At 40.9% G+C, this 17995-nt stretch overlaps 1 protein-coding gene across 3 annotated transcripts; it reads left to right on the forward strand.

Moving 5' to 3' along the window:
* The first annotated feature begins 225 nt into the window (after positions 1-225).
* Positions 226-14544, forward strand: rabggta (Rab geranylgeranyltransferase subunit alpha). 3 transcript variants are annotated; one of them, XM_080003482.1, is made up of 17 exons: positions 226-280; positions 494-583; positions 1039-1149; positions 2308-2432; positions 2551-2738; positions 3416-3664; positions 6138-6221; positions 6522-6604; positions 7946-8041; positions 8783-8888; positions 9124-9175; positions 9792-9880; positions 10251-10339; positions 10411-10527; positions 11357-11470; positions 12214-12301; positions 13984-14544. In XM_080003482.1, exons 2-17 carry the CDS (start codon positions 581-583, stop codon positions 14130-14132), a joined length of 1743 nt encoding a protein of 580 aa, XP_079859608.1. In that variant the 5' UTR covers positions 226-280; positions 494-580; the 3' UTR covers positions 14133-14544. The 3 variants fall into 3 exon arrangements, with proteins under 3 accessions (XP_079859608.1, XP_079859609.1, XP_079859610.1); XM_080003483.1 differs by having other exon boundaries at positions 10411-10500; XM_080003484.1 differs by lacking the exon at positions 2308-2432.
* The last annotated feature ends 3451 nt before the right edge of the window (positions 14545-17995 follow it).

Here is a 17995-nt window from a genome sequence, read left to right on the forward strand (position 1 = left end):
GATAGACAGATAGATAGATAGATAGATAGATAGATAGATAGATAGATAGATAGATAGATAGATAGATAGATAGATAGATAGATAGATAGATACTGTATAGAAATAACCTGCTGTTTTCTGCATTGTCCAATAGATGTCGCACCATCGCGCCGTCAGGTTAATATTTTCGTGACATCATATTCGGTGGACGGAAGTAAATATTTGTAGTCAGATGATTGTTTTACAGTGACAGACAGAACCACACAAACCCAAATCAAATCTCCAATTCTATACATTTGCAGTAAGTAATTTAATCTCATAAAGGGCGGGTTATTATTGTATTATATTTATATTCATCGCACGCCACACTCAGGATGAACCAGTGTTATTAATGATTTATTGTTCGGCATCGTAGCGATAAAGAAATAAAACCACTCAGCGATCGAGGTGATTTTTTGTATAGCGCGATTTCAAAACCTTATCGAATGTTTTATTTTGTATTTTGTTACATTAGATTGACCTGTAACTTTTGAGCAGCTGTGCAGGTTCCAGAGGCCTGACATCCACCGGTTTTACAGAAACCCCCCTTCAGACCAACAGGATGGTTAGAGAAAGCTTTTCATTCATCCGTTATGTTTCTATTCTATCTATTTGCTTTCTATTGATCTGTTTTTTTTCCTATTCACTTGAAACATCTGGATTGTAATAGCAATTTTCATTACTCTATTCTCAATGTCCAATTTCACTTTCCACTACTATGCAGATAGGGAGTAAAGTTTTACGTAGACCTCTGAAATTAAGTTAATGTCCACTCCGTCATTTCATTTGATCTTTTGTTCATTCATCAAAGAAAAATAACAGATGAGAAGCAGGTTCAGCTTATTGATTAATGGTTTGTGGTCACTGCTCCCTGTCTCTGATCACCTGTCCATAGGATACACCCAACCATGTGTCCCTATTTAAGCGTCAAAAAAGAATACTGCAAAATATTTATAAAAAGATAATCTAAAAGGCCAACCACAATTAAATAGTTTGTGCATGCTCTTATTTCCCTGACAGCATGGTCGTGTGAAGGTGAAGTCCACTGCTCAGCAGGAGGAGGAGAAGAAGAAGGGCAGAGATAAGAAACTGAAGCTCTTCGTGGCGGCCAGGGATGCCTGTTTCTCCAAGGTGTGTGCACGTGACAGGAAGCTACGTTGTTTTAAATGGGTTTTCCCGAGAAGTTATGTGAACCAGAGCAAAGCATCACATTTCATTTAAAGTGGTAATCTGTAAAATGATTTTGTTAAAATACATAATAATAATAATAATAATAAAACTGTGGCGTTTCCCCTACCACGCGCCACCTAAGTGGCGTGTTCAGGGACCTCCGGCACAGAGATACGGGTTTGTAAACACACAAGTTTATTGTGAAGAGGGAACTTGAAAGAACAAGACTCAGAGCAGTTGGACACAGGTCATGACAGGGCTCCTCTTTCTTGAGTGAGTATGGGGGTGGGGGTTTTACCTGCTGCTTGTTAGACCAACCAACGAGCAACAGTTATGCAGCCACTCTGTTCCTGGGTCACCAATTACCTCTATCCAGGTCAGGTTTGGCTGCTCAAACCACACCATCCCCGCAAACCCCCAACACCAAACTGAGGCCGGCGTTAAGACCTGAAAAAAGCCTAAAATACAACCCCCCCCCCCCCCCCCCAAAAAAAAAAAAACGAATCCCCTTCCAGGGGACCCAGTTTCCTGGAACAGCATGGTCCACTGACTTCCTTCCCCCAGGGTGACAATGCAAACTGCCTTCCCCTTTTGTGGAGCGTGGGGCCTCGGACTGCTGTGTTGGCTGGTGGAAGAGTGGCCGGGCTTGGCTGTTGAGGTTTACTTGGAGGGTTGGCATTTCTGCTGGATGGTCCCGGCAGTGGCTGCTGGGCAGAGAAGCTAGCTGCCAGCGGTTACCTGTGGTGATTGCTGCGGCTGCTTCTCCTCCAGCCCTTCACCGTTCCCCCTGGGCACTGCTACTGCCAGTTGGGCGAGGGCATCTTGGTTGGCCCTTCTGTATCCCTTCCCCGTGCCTGAGAGTCCCTGTTTAGGTTCCAGTGTCAAAAAAAATGGGACGTTTTGAATGGAATTCTGGGACTTGACACAGACGATCTAATGGCTTACCACCTTAATATGGAGTTGTTTATCAGTCCTGTCTGTTTTAGAATCATGAAATCATCATCCACCCACTCATTATGTCCATTTGTCCCTTCCTCATGTTTGGCCATCCATCTGTCCCTCTCCCTCTGTTCTTCCCTCCTCTCTCTTTCTCTCTCTCCCTTTCTCTCTGTGTGTCAGAGGAAGGAGGGTGTTTTTGATGAAGAGGCCCTCCAGTTGACCCATCAGCTGCTATCCTCCAACCCTGACTACGCAACCCTGTGGAACTACAGACGAGAGATTCTGACGCACCTGGAGACCACCATGTTAGCCAGACAATAATCAATGCTACCTCTTTTTTTTTTTTTTTTTTTTTAAGTCCACGGTTTAAACATTTAAATCCTCCTTGGTAAAACGTTGTTCTTTGCTGTCTCCCGCTTTAAGGGAGGAGACTGAGATGCAGAAGGTCTACGAGGTGGAGCTCTCCTTCCTGGAGTCCTGTCTGAAGGTGAACCCCAAGTCTTACGGCAGCTGGCACCACCGCTGCTGGGTCTCTACCCGCCTGCCGCGCCCTGACTGGACCCGAGAACTGAGTCTGTGCGACCGCTGCCTCGGCCTGGATGAACGCAACTGTGAGTATTTTGAGGGTTGTTTTGGAGGATGGGGAAACAGAACATGAGGTTGGGGATAGAAGCTGTCAGGAGTAAGGCTGTCACAATCATTGATCATTTTTGTTGACAATTAATTACTAAACTAACTAAACATTATTTAATTGTCACTTAAAACAAATCTTATGTCACTATCATAGTTCAACTTTATAATACATATTTGTAATACATATAACACATATTTACCTTATAATACACAAAATAGCCTACAGAACATTTTTTTTTTTTTTTTAACGAAGAAACATTTTGTGCCATCTGTGTTTTTCTTCTCTCTTTTCCCTTTTTTTTCTATTTCATTTGAACTATTTCAAGAAACTCCATCCTAGATTTTACCCTAGGATTAATAAAGTCTTCTCTTATTTCATGGCCACCTATTGCAGAAGAGCTATTTATTGCCACCTGAGCATAAAAGCTCAGATAGTCATTTTTCCTCACCCTAAGTGATGGAAATGCGGCTGATTATCATTCTATTTGTTGCTACAGTTCTCACGTTGCTTAAAAACTCCCCTTGAATTTAGATGGAATCATATGATGGTGGAATCTGAATATTTTACAAAATGATGATGATAGCTCTAGTTGTGAGTCTTGCTGGAGAAGGTTTGACGTGACTGGATAATGGGATGTGATGTGTGATGTCCCAGTCCACTGCTGGGACTACCGCCGTCTTGTCGTTAGGATGTCTGGCGTTCCCGTTGACCAGGAGCTGCAGTTTAGCGACCGCCTCATCGGTTCCAACTTCTCCAACTACTCCAGCTGGCACTACCGCAGCACCCTGCTGCCCCTGCTGCATCCGGAGTCCCCCGAGCCCCCCCCTGTGACCCCCCCCTGCTCCCCTCCACCCTCCCCCCAGACGCACTCCCACCGCGTCTGCGAGGAGCAGCTGCTCAAAGGTACGACGTTGGTCAGGCCAGTCTAGTTTCTTTGACTGCGCAATAATCGGTGGATGTCTTTGTTCCCATGTGGGAAAGGGGAAAACAGGAAATCGTCCCATATCCAATTTCTGATTTGATTTATAAAATTGTAAATTGGGAGGCAACCTGTGATTTGATTTCAGTTCTTGACATTCACATTGTAAAACCAAAACCTCCTTGAGATACTTGAATTCAGTCTTTCTTATTTGCATTCATGTTGTTAACTTAGCACTCAAAGTTAATAATTCAAGCTTCTAGTGAAAAAGCAATGCCACTGTTCCCCAGAGAAGCGTGGCTATCTAATTCTGTGACCCGCGATGTCGCTGTTTTACATATTCAACCTGTTAAGTGGAGTGAGGCTCGCTTGTGTGCTTGAATTACGCACAAATAAACACAGGGTAGCTCAATAGTTGGTGCCGTACGAATTGTTTTGCCTTGTTACGCCTGTTCTTTTCTCAGTGTAAACACGTGAATGTATATTAAAGGACTTAAAGGACATTAGGTTTCACACAACCCATAAATCAACTCACTGTGTCAAGTCAGCTTTTAATAGAGGTGTAATTCTGAAAAGAACAGACAGAGGGCATTATGGTGCTTAAAATCACTGTTACACTAGTCACACTAGTTGTGTAGGTTACTGTTAAAGTTATAGGTTTTTATATATAAATTTATTTATATATATGTATATGTATGTATGTATATATATATATATATATATATATATATATATATATATATATATATATATATATATATATATATATATATATATATATATATAATTTTACACGCAGATCAGAATTTGACACAACAGTGCTACAGTGCTAAAAAAAAGATTAAAATAAATTCAACATAGAGCAGCACTGTTAAAGGAGCAATAGACAACTTTTTTCCATTATTAAGTTAATGTTGATTACACGGTGTCATGGCTATAGAATAATGACACTAAAAATGAGTAATTAAAATTGGTTGAGAAATGTAAACGTTAAAGTGCTTTTTATCCGGAAAAAACGCAGCTCCCGCATTTACTTGTATTTGTTTACAGACCAGTCTTACCCGTTCCAGTCTGGCAGCCACGTTGACGTATCGCAGCAACAAGCCGAAGCAGTCAATGCGACATCAATGTATATATGTTATCGATTGCGCAATCAAAATAAATAAAATTAAACTAAAATTGTTACAATTTCTAGTAACCTCTTCAGTGAACATGCATTTTTATTCTCTTTTATTTCCAAAGTGGTGTTACTAATTTCCACGGAGCACTCTGGAAAAAACATAACGCAATCCAGTTGTCTTTATGACAGCAGAGCATAAGTTGTCCCTTTAACTAGTGAGCCTAATATGGGCAGGTGGCACTATGCCATAATAGTATAAATATAGCACATGTATGTTACATGAGTAAATACTAAATCGTGGGTAGTAATATGTAATGATAGAACTAGTAGCAAGTGTTGAAATATTGTGTGATATGCTAAAATATGGTATGCTATAGTTATTTATGCTACAGCATGGTGTATGCTGATCAGTAATGCGAGGGTCACAGTGCCAGTGACGGGACTGCAGCATGAAGCCAAGCAGCTCTTGTCCCGTCGTAGTATGATCACACCAGGCTGGGGCTTCTGTGCGGATGCCGTTTTCTGGGGGCGCTCAAAATCGACTGGTTGTTGTTGGCGTGCCAAACATTTCAAACCTCTCTCCCTTTCCATATTTGATGTACATTATGTAGATAGCTGTGGCTGTGTGTACTTTATTTATTATTAAAACGGTGGTACGGTACTTAGTAAAACGGTACTTGGCAAAATAAATGACCTCGAAAACATTACATGAATTATCTTGTCATCCGTCCCTTAAAATAATGAATTGTCCTTATTGGAGAAACATAAAATTATGTGTCTCTTATTTTATTGATAGTTTAACAGACGTTCTTCATCAAAATAAATAGGAACAATACACAGTAGTCCGGGCATAATTTTCCCGGGAATCAGCACCATTGAGATTGTATTTCCGTCCTATTGGCTGTCGCCCAGAGGTCTGCGCTCTCCATTTGCATAAAGTTGTAATCTGCTCAACTTTTCTTGACGCCATGAAGCTGTCAGCTCGTCAACGGTTGTCGCTCCGCCCCCTGCAGATGGATGAAGCCGAGCTCCGTTTGAAATGCATTGCAGCCTGTTGCTTTGTAGCGCCCCGTCACCAGCGGTGTGACCCTACCATAAGAGGAGTTACTGTCCAGTAAACTGCTTCAACTACAATGTTGATCAGTGGAAAATGTTGAATGCACAAAGAGGGAAACATCTGAATGGTTTCATCACATCACATAAATACTTACAAAGTAGCTTCATTATATTTTATGCCATTGTGACTCCATCCAGATGTGTTTTCTGTCCCCCACTGCACAGGATTCCTCCATCTTTTCTAAAAGGAAAATGCTGCGTGCTGTTTCTTCTTTTTACAGAGTACGAGCTCGTACAGAACGCCTTCTTCACTGACCCCAATGACCAGAGTGCTTGGTTCTACTACCGCTGGCTTTTAGGCCGAGGTGAGAGGTGACTCGTCACTGTGCCAACAAGTTCATGTGCAGCTGCACCCATGCTGTGCATCTGCTTGCATCCTGTGACCATGTGACATGCCCGGTGACACTGTGACACCCTGAAACCCTCTGACACACTGTGACACGCCCTGGGGCCCCGTTGACACGCCCTGATACACACCCTGTGACCTCGTGACACAACCTGTGATACCCCCTGTGACGTTGTGATGCACCCTGTGGCACACTGTGTGATTCTGTGACACACCCTGCTGTGAGTTCTTCTCAGTGAGTTTTGTTTCTGTTCGGCAGTGGAGCGCGAGGAGATGATCAGCTGCGTCTACGTCGAGCGGGAGGATGAGCGTGTTGCTGTGGCCTTCTCCAGGCCTGTGAACGTGAGTTCCTTGGCGTCATCCCTTCAGCTGCATTAAAAGGTTTAAGATGTGAAATGGCGTTTGATACTTAATTGTCTATCGGAATTATTTGAGCTAATTAAGTTCATTTTGTCAAATCGTTAGATTCTCTAAACCCACATTAATGGGAATTTTTGGTCAATGTGAGGAATGACGCAATAAATACACTAGTAGTCTATCCAAATTTTATGTTCTAATATTCGTTAAAATTGTGTTCAGAAGGTGATTTTTATAGTGGCATAAAATAAACATAAGACAATACCATTGTTAATCACAATTACATAAATCCCCATGGAGACAGAGCAAACACTTTCTGGGTTAGTGAGAGCATTATTTCTCAAATAACAGTCCATAATAGAGTTTTCAACTAATCGACAACTATAACCACTAGTTGGGGCTGTTGGCAGCAGTCGACAAGTCTTCGACCAGATTTACAATAATTATTGTATTAGTAAGCAATTTATAAAATATGTGTAAGCACTGGATTAAACAGTCTTCGGTTGGTAATGCCTGGAGTGAGGAGGCGCAAGCTGGTGACGTCGCGGTGAAGGCGCCGTTGTTGTGTGGAGAAAAAAATGGAGAAGGATTCCTGATGTTACCAGCCTGCGCCTCCTCGCTCCAGACATTACCAAAGACTGTTAGCGCCTACATATGTATTTACATGTATATCTTGATTCAGCTATTTAGTATTAAAAAATGGGACCAAACAGTCAAACCGCCTCTACGGACACACCTCTACCGTCGTGAGTAAAGATCCCAGACGTTGGACAATGGATGTGTGACCGTGCGGCTAAATCATTGCGCAAAGACTTTCGGTGCGCCAGATCAAGGTGTCTGTTGAGTTGAACAGCTGTCTATGCCGTTTTTATTTCCAGTTTTGCGTGCACATTTGGAGTGCTGCTTTGTGTTAATGCTTTTTAGTATGCGTGATTCACACTGTTACAATGGAAGATAACAGCCAGTGCTCGCATGCCGCGCAGCAAAGCGCAAACAGTGACATCAACGCTGATCGTATCGGCCTTCATTGTTACCTAGAACAACCTGCTTCTTTCACACATAATAGGTAAAAGACGACAAGTCGACTACTATAATGAAAACTTGGCAATTACTAAAAATCAGTAGTCGTGAAACCCCTAGTTCATAAAAGAGTCATCTTTCACTTTGTTTGAAATTATAAGTAAATTTGCACTCAAAAGTATGTACAGTTGCACATACTCACAACTACTTTGCACAGAATTTAATGAGTCATATCTAATGAGACATATATCTGTCCTTCTTTCCTTCCTTCATTCCTTCCTTCCTTCCTTCCTCCTTCCCTCTCAGGCACAGTCTGTGGGCCTGATGCTGGTGCTGGACGGCCAGCCACAGCGTGTGGAGTGGAGAAGTATCCATCCACGCTTCAAACACAGCCCAGTGTGGGTATCCTTCCTGTCACAGCGGTGGTGGATCACAAAATGGTGGATTCTGTCTTCAGTTCCCTGCAGAGTAAAAATAGAGTCATGGTGGAGTAGAGTTGGAGTAGCGGTAGGGTAGGGTACAGAAGAGGAATGTAGAATAGACACCGGCTTCTCGTTTAGCTCTGGGTGCATATGTTTATATTCATAATTCTGCATTTGTCTGTTTAAACATTCCTGGCTTTTGTTTTAAAGGCCTCTCTGGAATGTGGAGCAGGAGGGGGGGGGGTTGCGTGGGAAGATCATGGTACAAATAAAATAATATATTTTGCTTCTGTTATCTCTTCATCGCTGGAATTCAGATGGCGTCGCTTCGGTTGTTAGTGCCTCTGTCATGTCAAGTTTAGCCCACAAAAATAAAGGAGGAGCTGATCGAATCAAGGCACTGTGCGCAGCTCTAAAATTAGCTACGATTTGACCCATTTTAAATAGTAAAAAAAAAACTGAAAATACTATATGTGGTGGTCAATGTTGATATTGAGGCGGGCCGCCACAAATAAATCAATGTATGGGAAACACTGGTCCATCAGTCTATCAGTCTATCAGTCTATCAGTCTATCAGTCTATCTGTCTGTCTGTCTGTCTGTCTGTCTGTCTGTCATTTAAATGTGTCTGATTTTTGTGATAATAATCTCTCCCATGTAACCACTCTGGTGCATATTCCCACTCAGCCTCTCCAGCTTTTCAATCCTTAACTCTGCATCAGATCTGCGACCTTCCTCCTGGGACGATCAGCGACATCTCCAACGAACACAACCTGACGGTGCACTGGACGGAGAAGCGGACACACAGAGACTGCGCGCTCTACACAGGTCTGTACTTAGTCTTAAAGACCACTCGTCTCATTACAGGTGTAAAGCTTTCATTCTGATTGTAATTCCATAGCAAATGTACTTGCCTATTAGTAGCTTTGAATAATCAGCATTATTTTTTTGTTTTTTACATTGTAAAAAAAGTAAGTTAGTATCAAATAACGATCCTATTTGGATCCACAAACCCTTTTGCCAAACATGGTGTCTGTGTCTCAGTGACACTCTTACTCTGCAGGTCGAACCGAAAGTTGGTGCCGTGACTCTGCCACCGACCAGGAGCTTTTCAGGTACCGTTGCATGGGGACCCAGATGGATAAACAATATAATGATATAATCTAAATCATCTCATCAACATTTTGAAATGTGCATGAAAATGTCTATCAATGAACGAGTATTCATTTAGGGTGTAAATACCCCAATATGTATGCTACTAAACCTATATACCTAACTAAATGAATCATGATAAAAATCAAAATCCATTTCATTGCAAAGAGAGGAGTGCATGGGACCAAATAAAATGTCTCCCAAGTGCAATCCATCCAATTGATCTGGTCCTGAATGTGAGTGTATGTTTCTATAAATATAATTTTTATTTTAAGTTGGGATGCACCAATATCCAATTCTGGTGTTAGATCTTGGTCCAAAACTTGATTAAATACAGTATTGTATTAGTGAACATCCCGCCCAATTCACAAATCCAATCTGAAAACCAATGTAAAACATCACAGATATTACAGAACAGCAATTTAAATAACAATTATATGGATTGTATTCCAGTGCACCCAAACTAACAGTCTAAATCGATACGAGTCAGTAAAAGTGATAGTTCAGTACTCAGTGAAATGTGCTTTTGGTGTATTCCTGCTTTCAACCTGTAGTACAAATGACTGTTTGTTATTTCAGGAGTGAGCTGTCGGTGGAGAAGACGTCCGTCCTGCAGTCGGAGCTTCAGTCCTGCAACCAACTCCAAGAACTGGAGCCTCTGAACAAATGTAAGTTCTACTGATTCACTGTATGACGATTCTACGCAGATAGCACAAAGTTAATACTCAGAACCAACTGACCATCAGTTAAGTCTTATAGTTGATACTTAAGTCATCGGTTAAGGATTTAGTTAATAATTCAGTATAAACTCGTCTAAATTTCTGGCATTTGGATGCATTTCACTTTGGAAACCATCCTTACCCCACCGTGACCTTAACCACACCAAACCCAAACCTAAACTTAACCATTTCTAACCCTAATAACATTAACCATAACCATTTCTAACACAACACCTAAACTTAATAATCTCTAAATGTAACCATCTCAATATTCCATCTTTACGACACCTGCCTCTAACTAGTTCCCCTCCTGTGTCAGGGTGCTTGCTGACCATCATCCTGCTGATGAGGGCTCTGGACCCCCTCGGCTACGAGAAGGAGACGCTCGCTCACTTCCAGACGCTGAAGGTGAGAAGAAGCTGTTCAGCTTGTCCATCCAACCTGACGCAGGGTCACGTGACTCACTTTCTCTCACACAGGAAGTGGACTCCATGCGCTCGGGATACTACAGTGACCTGTGCAGCAAGTTCATGATCGAAAACACAATTCTCAAGATGGAGTACGCCGAGGTGCGTGTGTTCAGCATCTCCGACAAGGTAGGTTCATGTTCCTGTTGAAAACTGTTGTTTCTCATTGTAGAACGTTGTATTATGTGATGCTACTTGGATTTTCAACTCCAAATGTATCGCTTTCTTTTTCTTTTTTTTTACTATCGCTATTCTGTATTGTTATTACTTATTACTATAACTTCAGCCCTTATTTGGCCGTCTTTTTGATTTATGCACCTTTTTAAACTGTGTTTTTCTTGGGAAGCTGTTGGCACAGCAGTTTCCTACGGGATGAAGAAAGTTTTAAACAGGGTGGTTTTTAAAATATCTTATCAGTTTTATAAATATTAGTCTTTAAAAGTCACTGTATGGTCTTACATTTGAATTTATGGGATCTTATTTTCAACATAGACATTTTGTCTGATTTTGTTTAACCATATATTTAATTTTGTCATTCTGTATATGTAATGAAATAACATTGCAACTCACCCGGCGTTTATGCACAATAATAGTCGTTTCCCCCTCTGACCATTGTCATGATCTGTCATTCATAACACCGGTGGAGTGACCAGTTATTAATCTTAAATGTAAAAATAAAGGAAAACAATACAAATTACAGGTCGTCCACAGGACAGAGTTATTGCAGCAGTTCTTGATGATTAAAGATGAATAAAGAGTTGCATTGCAGGTTGAGATCTTGAATTCCACTTGCAGACTAACTCTGTCCTAGATGCAATGACATACAAATACTCTGTGTTGTATGCTCAGCATGCTGACAGCACAGGTTAAAAAATGAAAAAGAAAAACAATACAACGTCACCAACAACGAACATGTTGGTTTTGGCTGAAGTGACATCTTGATGTTCTCTCTTCTCAGAACCTAACCACGCTGTGTCACCTGGACCAGCTATTATTGGTCACGCACATCAACCTGTCGTCCAATCAGCTGCAGCGCCTGCCACCGGCCTTCTCCATGCTGCAATGTCTAGAGGTATGGAGGAAATGGGGAGGAAGGAAGAGAGGGAAGAGAGAAAGGAAGAGGTCTAAGGGAGAGAGGGTGAAGGGAGAGTGGGTAGGGAGGAAGGGAGAGTGGGGAGGAAGGGAGAGTGGGGAGGAAGGGAGAGTGGGGAGGGAGGGAGGAAGGGATAGTGGGGAGGAAGGGAGAGTGGGGAGGGAGGGAGGAAGGGAGAGAGGGAAGGAAGAAGGGAGGGAGGAAGAGAGAAGGGAGGGAGGGAGAGAGGGAGGGGAGGAAAGAAAATAGAGACGGGGGAGAGGGATGGGAGGGAGGAAGGAAGAGAGGGAAAGGAAGAAGGAAGAGAGGGAAGGGAGAGATAGTGATGCTCACCGGATTCCAAACATAAGCCCATCGACCATTTTGAAGTAGGTTCTGTTGCTTCATTAATCCTGAATTTTAACAACATAATTCATCATCGCTCTTGAAAGTCTCTGCAACGTTTCCATATGGGATTATATGTTGGAGTTGGTTTGGTTTAGAAAAATTTAATTGTGTTTTAAAAATATTCAAATGTTTAAAAAACCTAGTAAAATGTTGTAATATTGTACACAGAGACAATATGATCACTAAATAAGAGTGGGGCCAGTGCAGATTGAAAGTCAGGTGAGTGAGTGATGTATGAGCGTTATTTTAGCAGACAGTTCAAAATGGCCACCTAAGAACTAACTCAACTTCTTTCGCATGGAGTCTGAACAACTCTTCAATGCTTTTTGCTCCAGGTCTTGGAGGCTGAAAACAATTCCATTGAGGATTTGGAGGGCGTGTGTCACCTGCCAAAACTGGAGGAAGTCAACTTGAAGAACAACAGTATCCTGCTGCTATTAAACACATATTTATTTATTTATTTATACTGAGTGCAGTTCATGTAGCAGATACTACAGCAGGTCTGTTTCCATGCCTAGTTAGTTAAATATTGTCTTTAAGGAGCATCATTAAGTAAAGTATTACAGCTTTCTGAACTTAATACACTGTTCTAACACTCCTATTCGTAAAAGTCGTGGAGACTCGCGGTGAGAAATACAGTCTTTCTCATGGGGAAAAAAACACACTCAAGTCACACTTTTGTATAAACTCGCTGTTCGCTTTTTATTAATATCACATTTGTTGCATGTCCAAATTGCCCCAAATTCGACACTGCACGTCCTTGGGTCCCCAGCAGTACACTAGCCAAGTGTGAAGTAGATTGGATGACTGGTTGTCGAGATAATTAAAGGACATTCAGACATACAGAGATTCCTTCCTTTTATAGTCAGATATATACTGTGTGTAAATATCTTCAACAGTCATCCCCAAATTATCAATATTAAGGTATCATAAACATTATAAATAAAATAGTTATATTTAATTATGTCAGTGTCTCACAGCGATATTGGCTGCGCTTTAGTAGAAGTATAAAAAGACTACAGACTCATTTACAGACTAATTATTATTACATTTACAGACTTATTACGGACACATTTACAAAACTATAAGACTTATTTACAGACTTGTTTACATATGTTTTACAGACGTATTTACAGATGTTTCTACAGACGTATTCACACATGTATTACAGCTGTATTACAGACGTGTTTACAGACTACTTATTTATTTACATACATATTGACAAACTTATTTACATATTTATTTACACTCATTAACATACTTATTAACATCCTTATTAACAGACTCATTACGGACTTATATACAGACTTATTAACAGACATAATTACAGACTAATTTACACATGTATTTGCAGTCTTATTAGACTTATTAACAGACTTATTACAGACTCTGTTTTGCAGGCCTATTTATAGACTATTTACAGACTCATTAACAGTCATTAGCAGACTTGTTTACAGACGTATATACAGATGTATTTAAGACTTATTTACAAATGTATTTATAGACTCATTTACAGTCTTATAATAGACTTAAAGACTCATTTTTCAGACTTATTAGAGCCTTATTTAAAGGCTTATTTACACACTATTTACAGACTTATTACATATTACATACTTATTACATACTTATTTACAGTCTTATTGGACGTATTTACAGATTTATTTACATACTTATTACAGACATATTTTCAGACTTATTAGAGCCTGATTTGCAGGCTTAATTACAGACTTTTCAGACTTATTAACAGACTTATCAACAACCTACAGACTTAATTACAGACTTATAACAGGCTTATTTACAGACATTAACTGATTCATTTACAGACTACTTATTTACAGACTTATTTACATACTAATTGACAGACTTATTGCAGATACAGTCGCGTTTACAGACGTGTTTACAGACTTATTAACTGATTCCTGACAAGAATTATTTACAGACGTATTTCAGGCTTCTTTAAAGACTTATTAACAGACTCATTTACAGACTACTTATTTACAGACTTATTTACGTACTAATTTACAGACTTATTACAGATACAGACCTATTTACAGGCACATTTCCAGACTTATTTACAGAGGATTTTCATTAACCAAAATGCGTAGAAATCTCCAACCTGGACGACCTCCGGCCTCTGGCCTCCTGCCCCAAACTGCGGCGCCTCAACATCAGCGGAAATCCCATCACCAAGAGCGGTAACATGGAGGCGGAGCTGCTGGAGCTGCTGCCGACGGTGACGGAGCTGATGCTCTGATCTCACCACTGGGGGTGGTGCTTTGTGTGTGACCGCTGCCACCAGTTGCGCTCTCTGTCTGTGTTTTGGATTTGTCAATGGACAAACAGTGTTTTCCCAAGTGTCTGTGGCTCTGTACTGTCTGTTCACTGTCCAGATTCACACTGAAATGCACATTGGGGAAAAGTGTGTGTAGTTGTCTACTGTGTGTTATCGTGTGACTTCCTAATCCAGCACCAAAATGCATGCTAAACAAAACTGAAGGAGAAAGCCTGCATCATCGGGTAGCAGTTTAAGACATTTTGCTTCTGCTCAGAACTGGGTCTAGGGACAGTCAGAGAAGGGAGGTATTATGCGCTTTATTTTAATTATTTTTTCATGAGTTGTGCAAAACATTTGCAATATGAAACTGAATTGTTGCACAGTAAAATCACTGAACCACAAATAAAACTGCATATGTGTCACTGACTTCCGTCCAGCCTCCTGTGTAATATTCACATATAATCCATTTAACTCTTTGCTATTTATCAGCATAACGGTCAGCAAAACTTAGCTGACGCAAGTGGCAAACCAGTTCACAGGCACAGGTTGTGAATCAAAAATTGTTTTGATTATTGCTGGAGTTAAACGTCTGAGATCAAATTTTTATGTTTTAAATGTTACTTGTCAGATATACAGAATCACTGAAAGGTGTATTTCCCAGATTTCACAGGAGTTATCTACGCTAGTTTATCCCATCTGCTGCCTCAAACTGAGCTTACCCAGTTAGTATGCAGCTTTTCACTATATCTCAAGCCTACTGGTCACACAGGGATGAAACTGGTATCGACCTTCTCATCTGAATCTGTGTGAGACAGATTAAAGGAATACTCAACAAAAGAGGAGTAGGCCTCACCCTTTAAAAAAAACAGCAAAGACGCAACTCCAACATGCCTGAGCGGTGAATGTGGGACTGGGTTCGAGGCTTGGTGACATCACTCCCAGTGTTTCGTTTTTTTTTCTTCCAACCTTGTGACGGAGCTGCTGCACCCTGCGACGCTACACCCTGAGCTCCAGGTGTGCTCGCCTGCTCCAACCTCACGCTGACGCATTCTTATGTGTTAGAAGGATTAGTCAGAAGATGAATTGATCTATCTATCTATCTATATATCTATCTATCTATCTATCTATCTATCTATCTATCTATCTATCTATCTATCTATCTATCTATATATCTATCTATCTATCTATCTGTCTGACTGACTGTCTAACTATCTGTGTTTTTAAATGAATAAATTCATTTCGCAGTGATGGTTCCAAGTAATTCAATAATCAAACTTTAGGTTTAATAAACAAAGCTTTAGGTTTGGGTAAATGTATGAGGTGTGGAAATGAAGTCATAACAGAAACAGATAAACCCATTGGATAGATAGATAGATAGATAGATAGATAGATAGATAGATAGATAGATGGATAGATGGATAGATAGATAGATAGATAGATAGATGGATAGATAGATAGATGGATAGATAGATAGATAGATAGATGGATAGATGGATAGATGGATAGATAGATAGATAGATAGATAGATAGATAGATAGATGGATAGATAGATAGATAGATAGATAGATAGATAGATAGATAGATAGATGGATAGATGGATAGATAGATAGATGGATAGATAGATAGATAGATAGATAGGTAGATGGATGGATATACATTTGGAGAGAATGGATAATTTAATGGGGTTTTCATTCTGTTTCTCTCACGTCATTTTTCAAAAGATCCCAATCGCAGCTCCAGAGAAGTGCATTTAATATCCTAATGACCTTGGACAGATGTGTGCAAGATCTGTGATTAATAAGTATACTTATTCAGCTGTTATTGTTGTTGCTGTTTTTATTTATTTAAATATAACACACACACACACACACACACACCCCACTGATTTCAAAACCTAGATTACAAAAATCTAACTTTTTATATTGAAACATGCTTCTTTCCAAAATACTTGAAGTTAAACTAAAAATCTTTTCTTTACCTGTGTTGAACATTCTCCTGTTAATCAGTACAAATCACAATTGCAACACACAGGCTGTCATCACGGTAATTTCGTGAGAGTTATGACCCGGCTGCTGAACCAGTTGGTCCAGGATGCCACGTTATTACTGTTATTATTGCACATACTGTTACACTATAAACTGAACATTTGCACATTCCTGCACAAACTGAACAGCTTTATAAAAAAAAAACAGCCTTATTTTACATATTCTTAAATATTTAACTTATTGTTTTACATTTATGTTTCATGTATGGACCGAACACCAAGACAAATTCCTTGTACATGTAAACTTACTTGGTAATGAAGACGATTCTGATTCTGATTCTGACATTATCTGTATGAGGATTTGGACCTTAAACCGGCTTTACACCGAGTCCGCTAAACCAGTAGTTCTCAATCTTTTTACACCGCGTACCACCTCAAAAAATTGTCAGTACCACCATAATGACTGACGTCAAAATACCCCAACGCCCACACACACGTTTGAACATTTTTTCGACTCACTATGAATACAAATAATGTTAAAAGTTGGCCAGCTTGTCAGTGAGTATTGATTACTTACCTAAGCCTACCGAGAAGGGTGCGCCTGCCTCTGCGTACACAGTCCTGTTTGTCCGGGTCAATCGAGGTTAGATTCAGTCTCAGGTCTGGCTCAGCAATCATCCTGCTTCTGTATTTGGTCTTGATGACGGCAAGTGAAGAGAAGCCTTTCTCGCACAAATATGTGGTCGCAAAAGGAAGGAGACAGCGCACAGCCGTGTCGGAAAGCGCAGGGTATTTGCTGTGTTGCTGCATCCAAAAGTCCAACATCGACTGTCTTCTGAAAGCGGACTTCAATGTTGCGTCGCACGACAATTCTATTAAACTCTCGTGCTCACAAACAGCGAAATCCTTGGGCATCTCAGAGGTGAACGGCTTTCTCATCCAGGGGCTGTTCGCTTCGGTCGTCACTGGGAAATATTTCGCGGAGTTGTTGTCTGAGTGAGGCAGGGTGCGCAACGATGTTGTCCCTGACCCCATCATCAATGGTGGGGTCGTTCTCAGACAGAAAACTCCAAAGTGGGGAAAGCTGAAATCTCACCCGCCTTGATTTGGATTTCAATCAACTCCATCTTTTTCAGCATGGTGTTGATTTTGTCCTGCAAGTCAAAAACATTGATGGGGAGTCCCTGTAGCCCCGCATTCAGTTCGTTCAAACGAGAGAATATGTCCAACAAGTATGCCAGTTGACTGAGCCACACAGTATCTTTGAAAACATCTGATAAGGGGAACTTTTTGTCCTGTTAGGACATCTGGACCTTTCTGTGCAATTCAAAGAACCTGGAAAGCACTTCCCCCTTTGATAACCTCCTGTTGGACATGCTTGCTGCCCAGCTCATCACAGTGCACGTGAAACAGACGACAATTCATCGGTCGGACCTTTATGAAGTTAACAGTTTTCACAGCCGAGTTCAGCACAGACTGAGTGCCAGGGCCTCGCGATGGATGCCGCAGTGTGACCATCGCATTTCGGGTGCCGCCCTGCGAATCCAGGCTGTGGCGCCAGGGCTACGACAGGCAGAGCCCTGGCGCTGTCTGTATAGACTCCAATACTTTTTTTTTTTAATTGAGTCCATTCTCTTGGACAAACGCGTTCAGTAGCTGGAACATGTGCTCAGCTGTGGTTCTGGTCTCCTGACAGAACAGTAAGTCCCCCTGAGCTGCACCACCCTATTCATATCTGACGTAAACAAGTCAATTGACCAAATCTGCAACATCAGTAGTCTCATCTAGCTGGATTGAATAATAGCGATTACTTTTAACACGGTCAATAAGTGTGTTTTTAACGTCATCCGACATGACC

Source organism: Zeus faber (assembly GCF_960531495.2).
Source record: "Zeus faber genome assembly, chromosome: 1".
Taxonomy (NCBI): Eukaryota; Metazoa; Chordata; class Actinopteri; order Zeiformes; family Zeidae; genus Zeus; species Zeus faber.

Bases quoted from the DNA above. Each gene is read 5' to 3' on its own strand.
- rabggta (XM_080003482.1), top strand. The intron at 8,889-9,123 runs GTCTGTACTTAG...CTTACTCTGCAG, and splicing joins AGACTGCGCGCTCTACACAG to GTCGAACCGAAAGTTGGTGC. The intron at 12,302-13,983 runs GTATCCTGCTGC...CAAAATGCGTAG, and splicing joins AGTCAACTTGAAGAACAACA to AAATCTCCAACCTGGACGAC.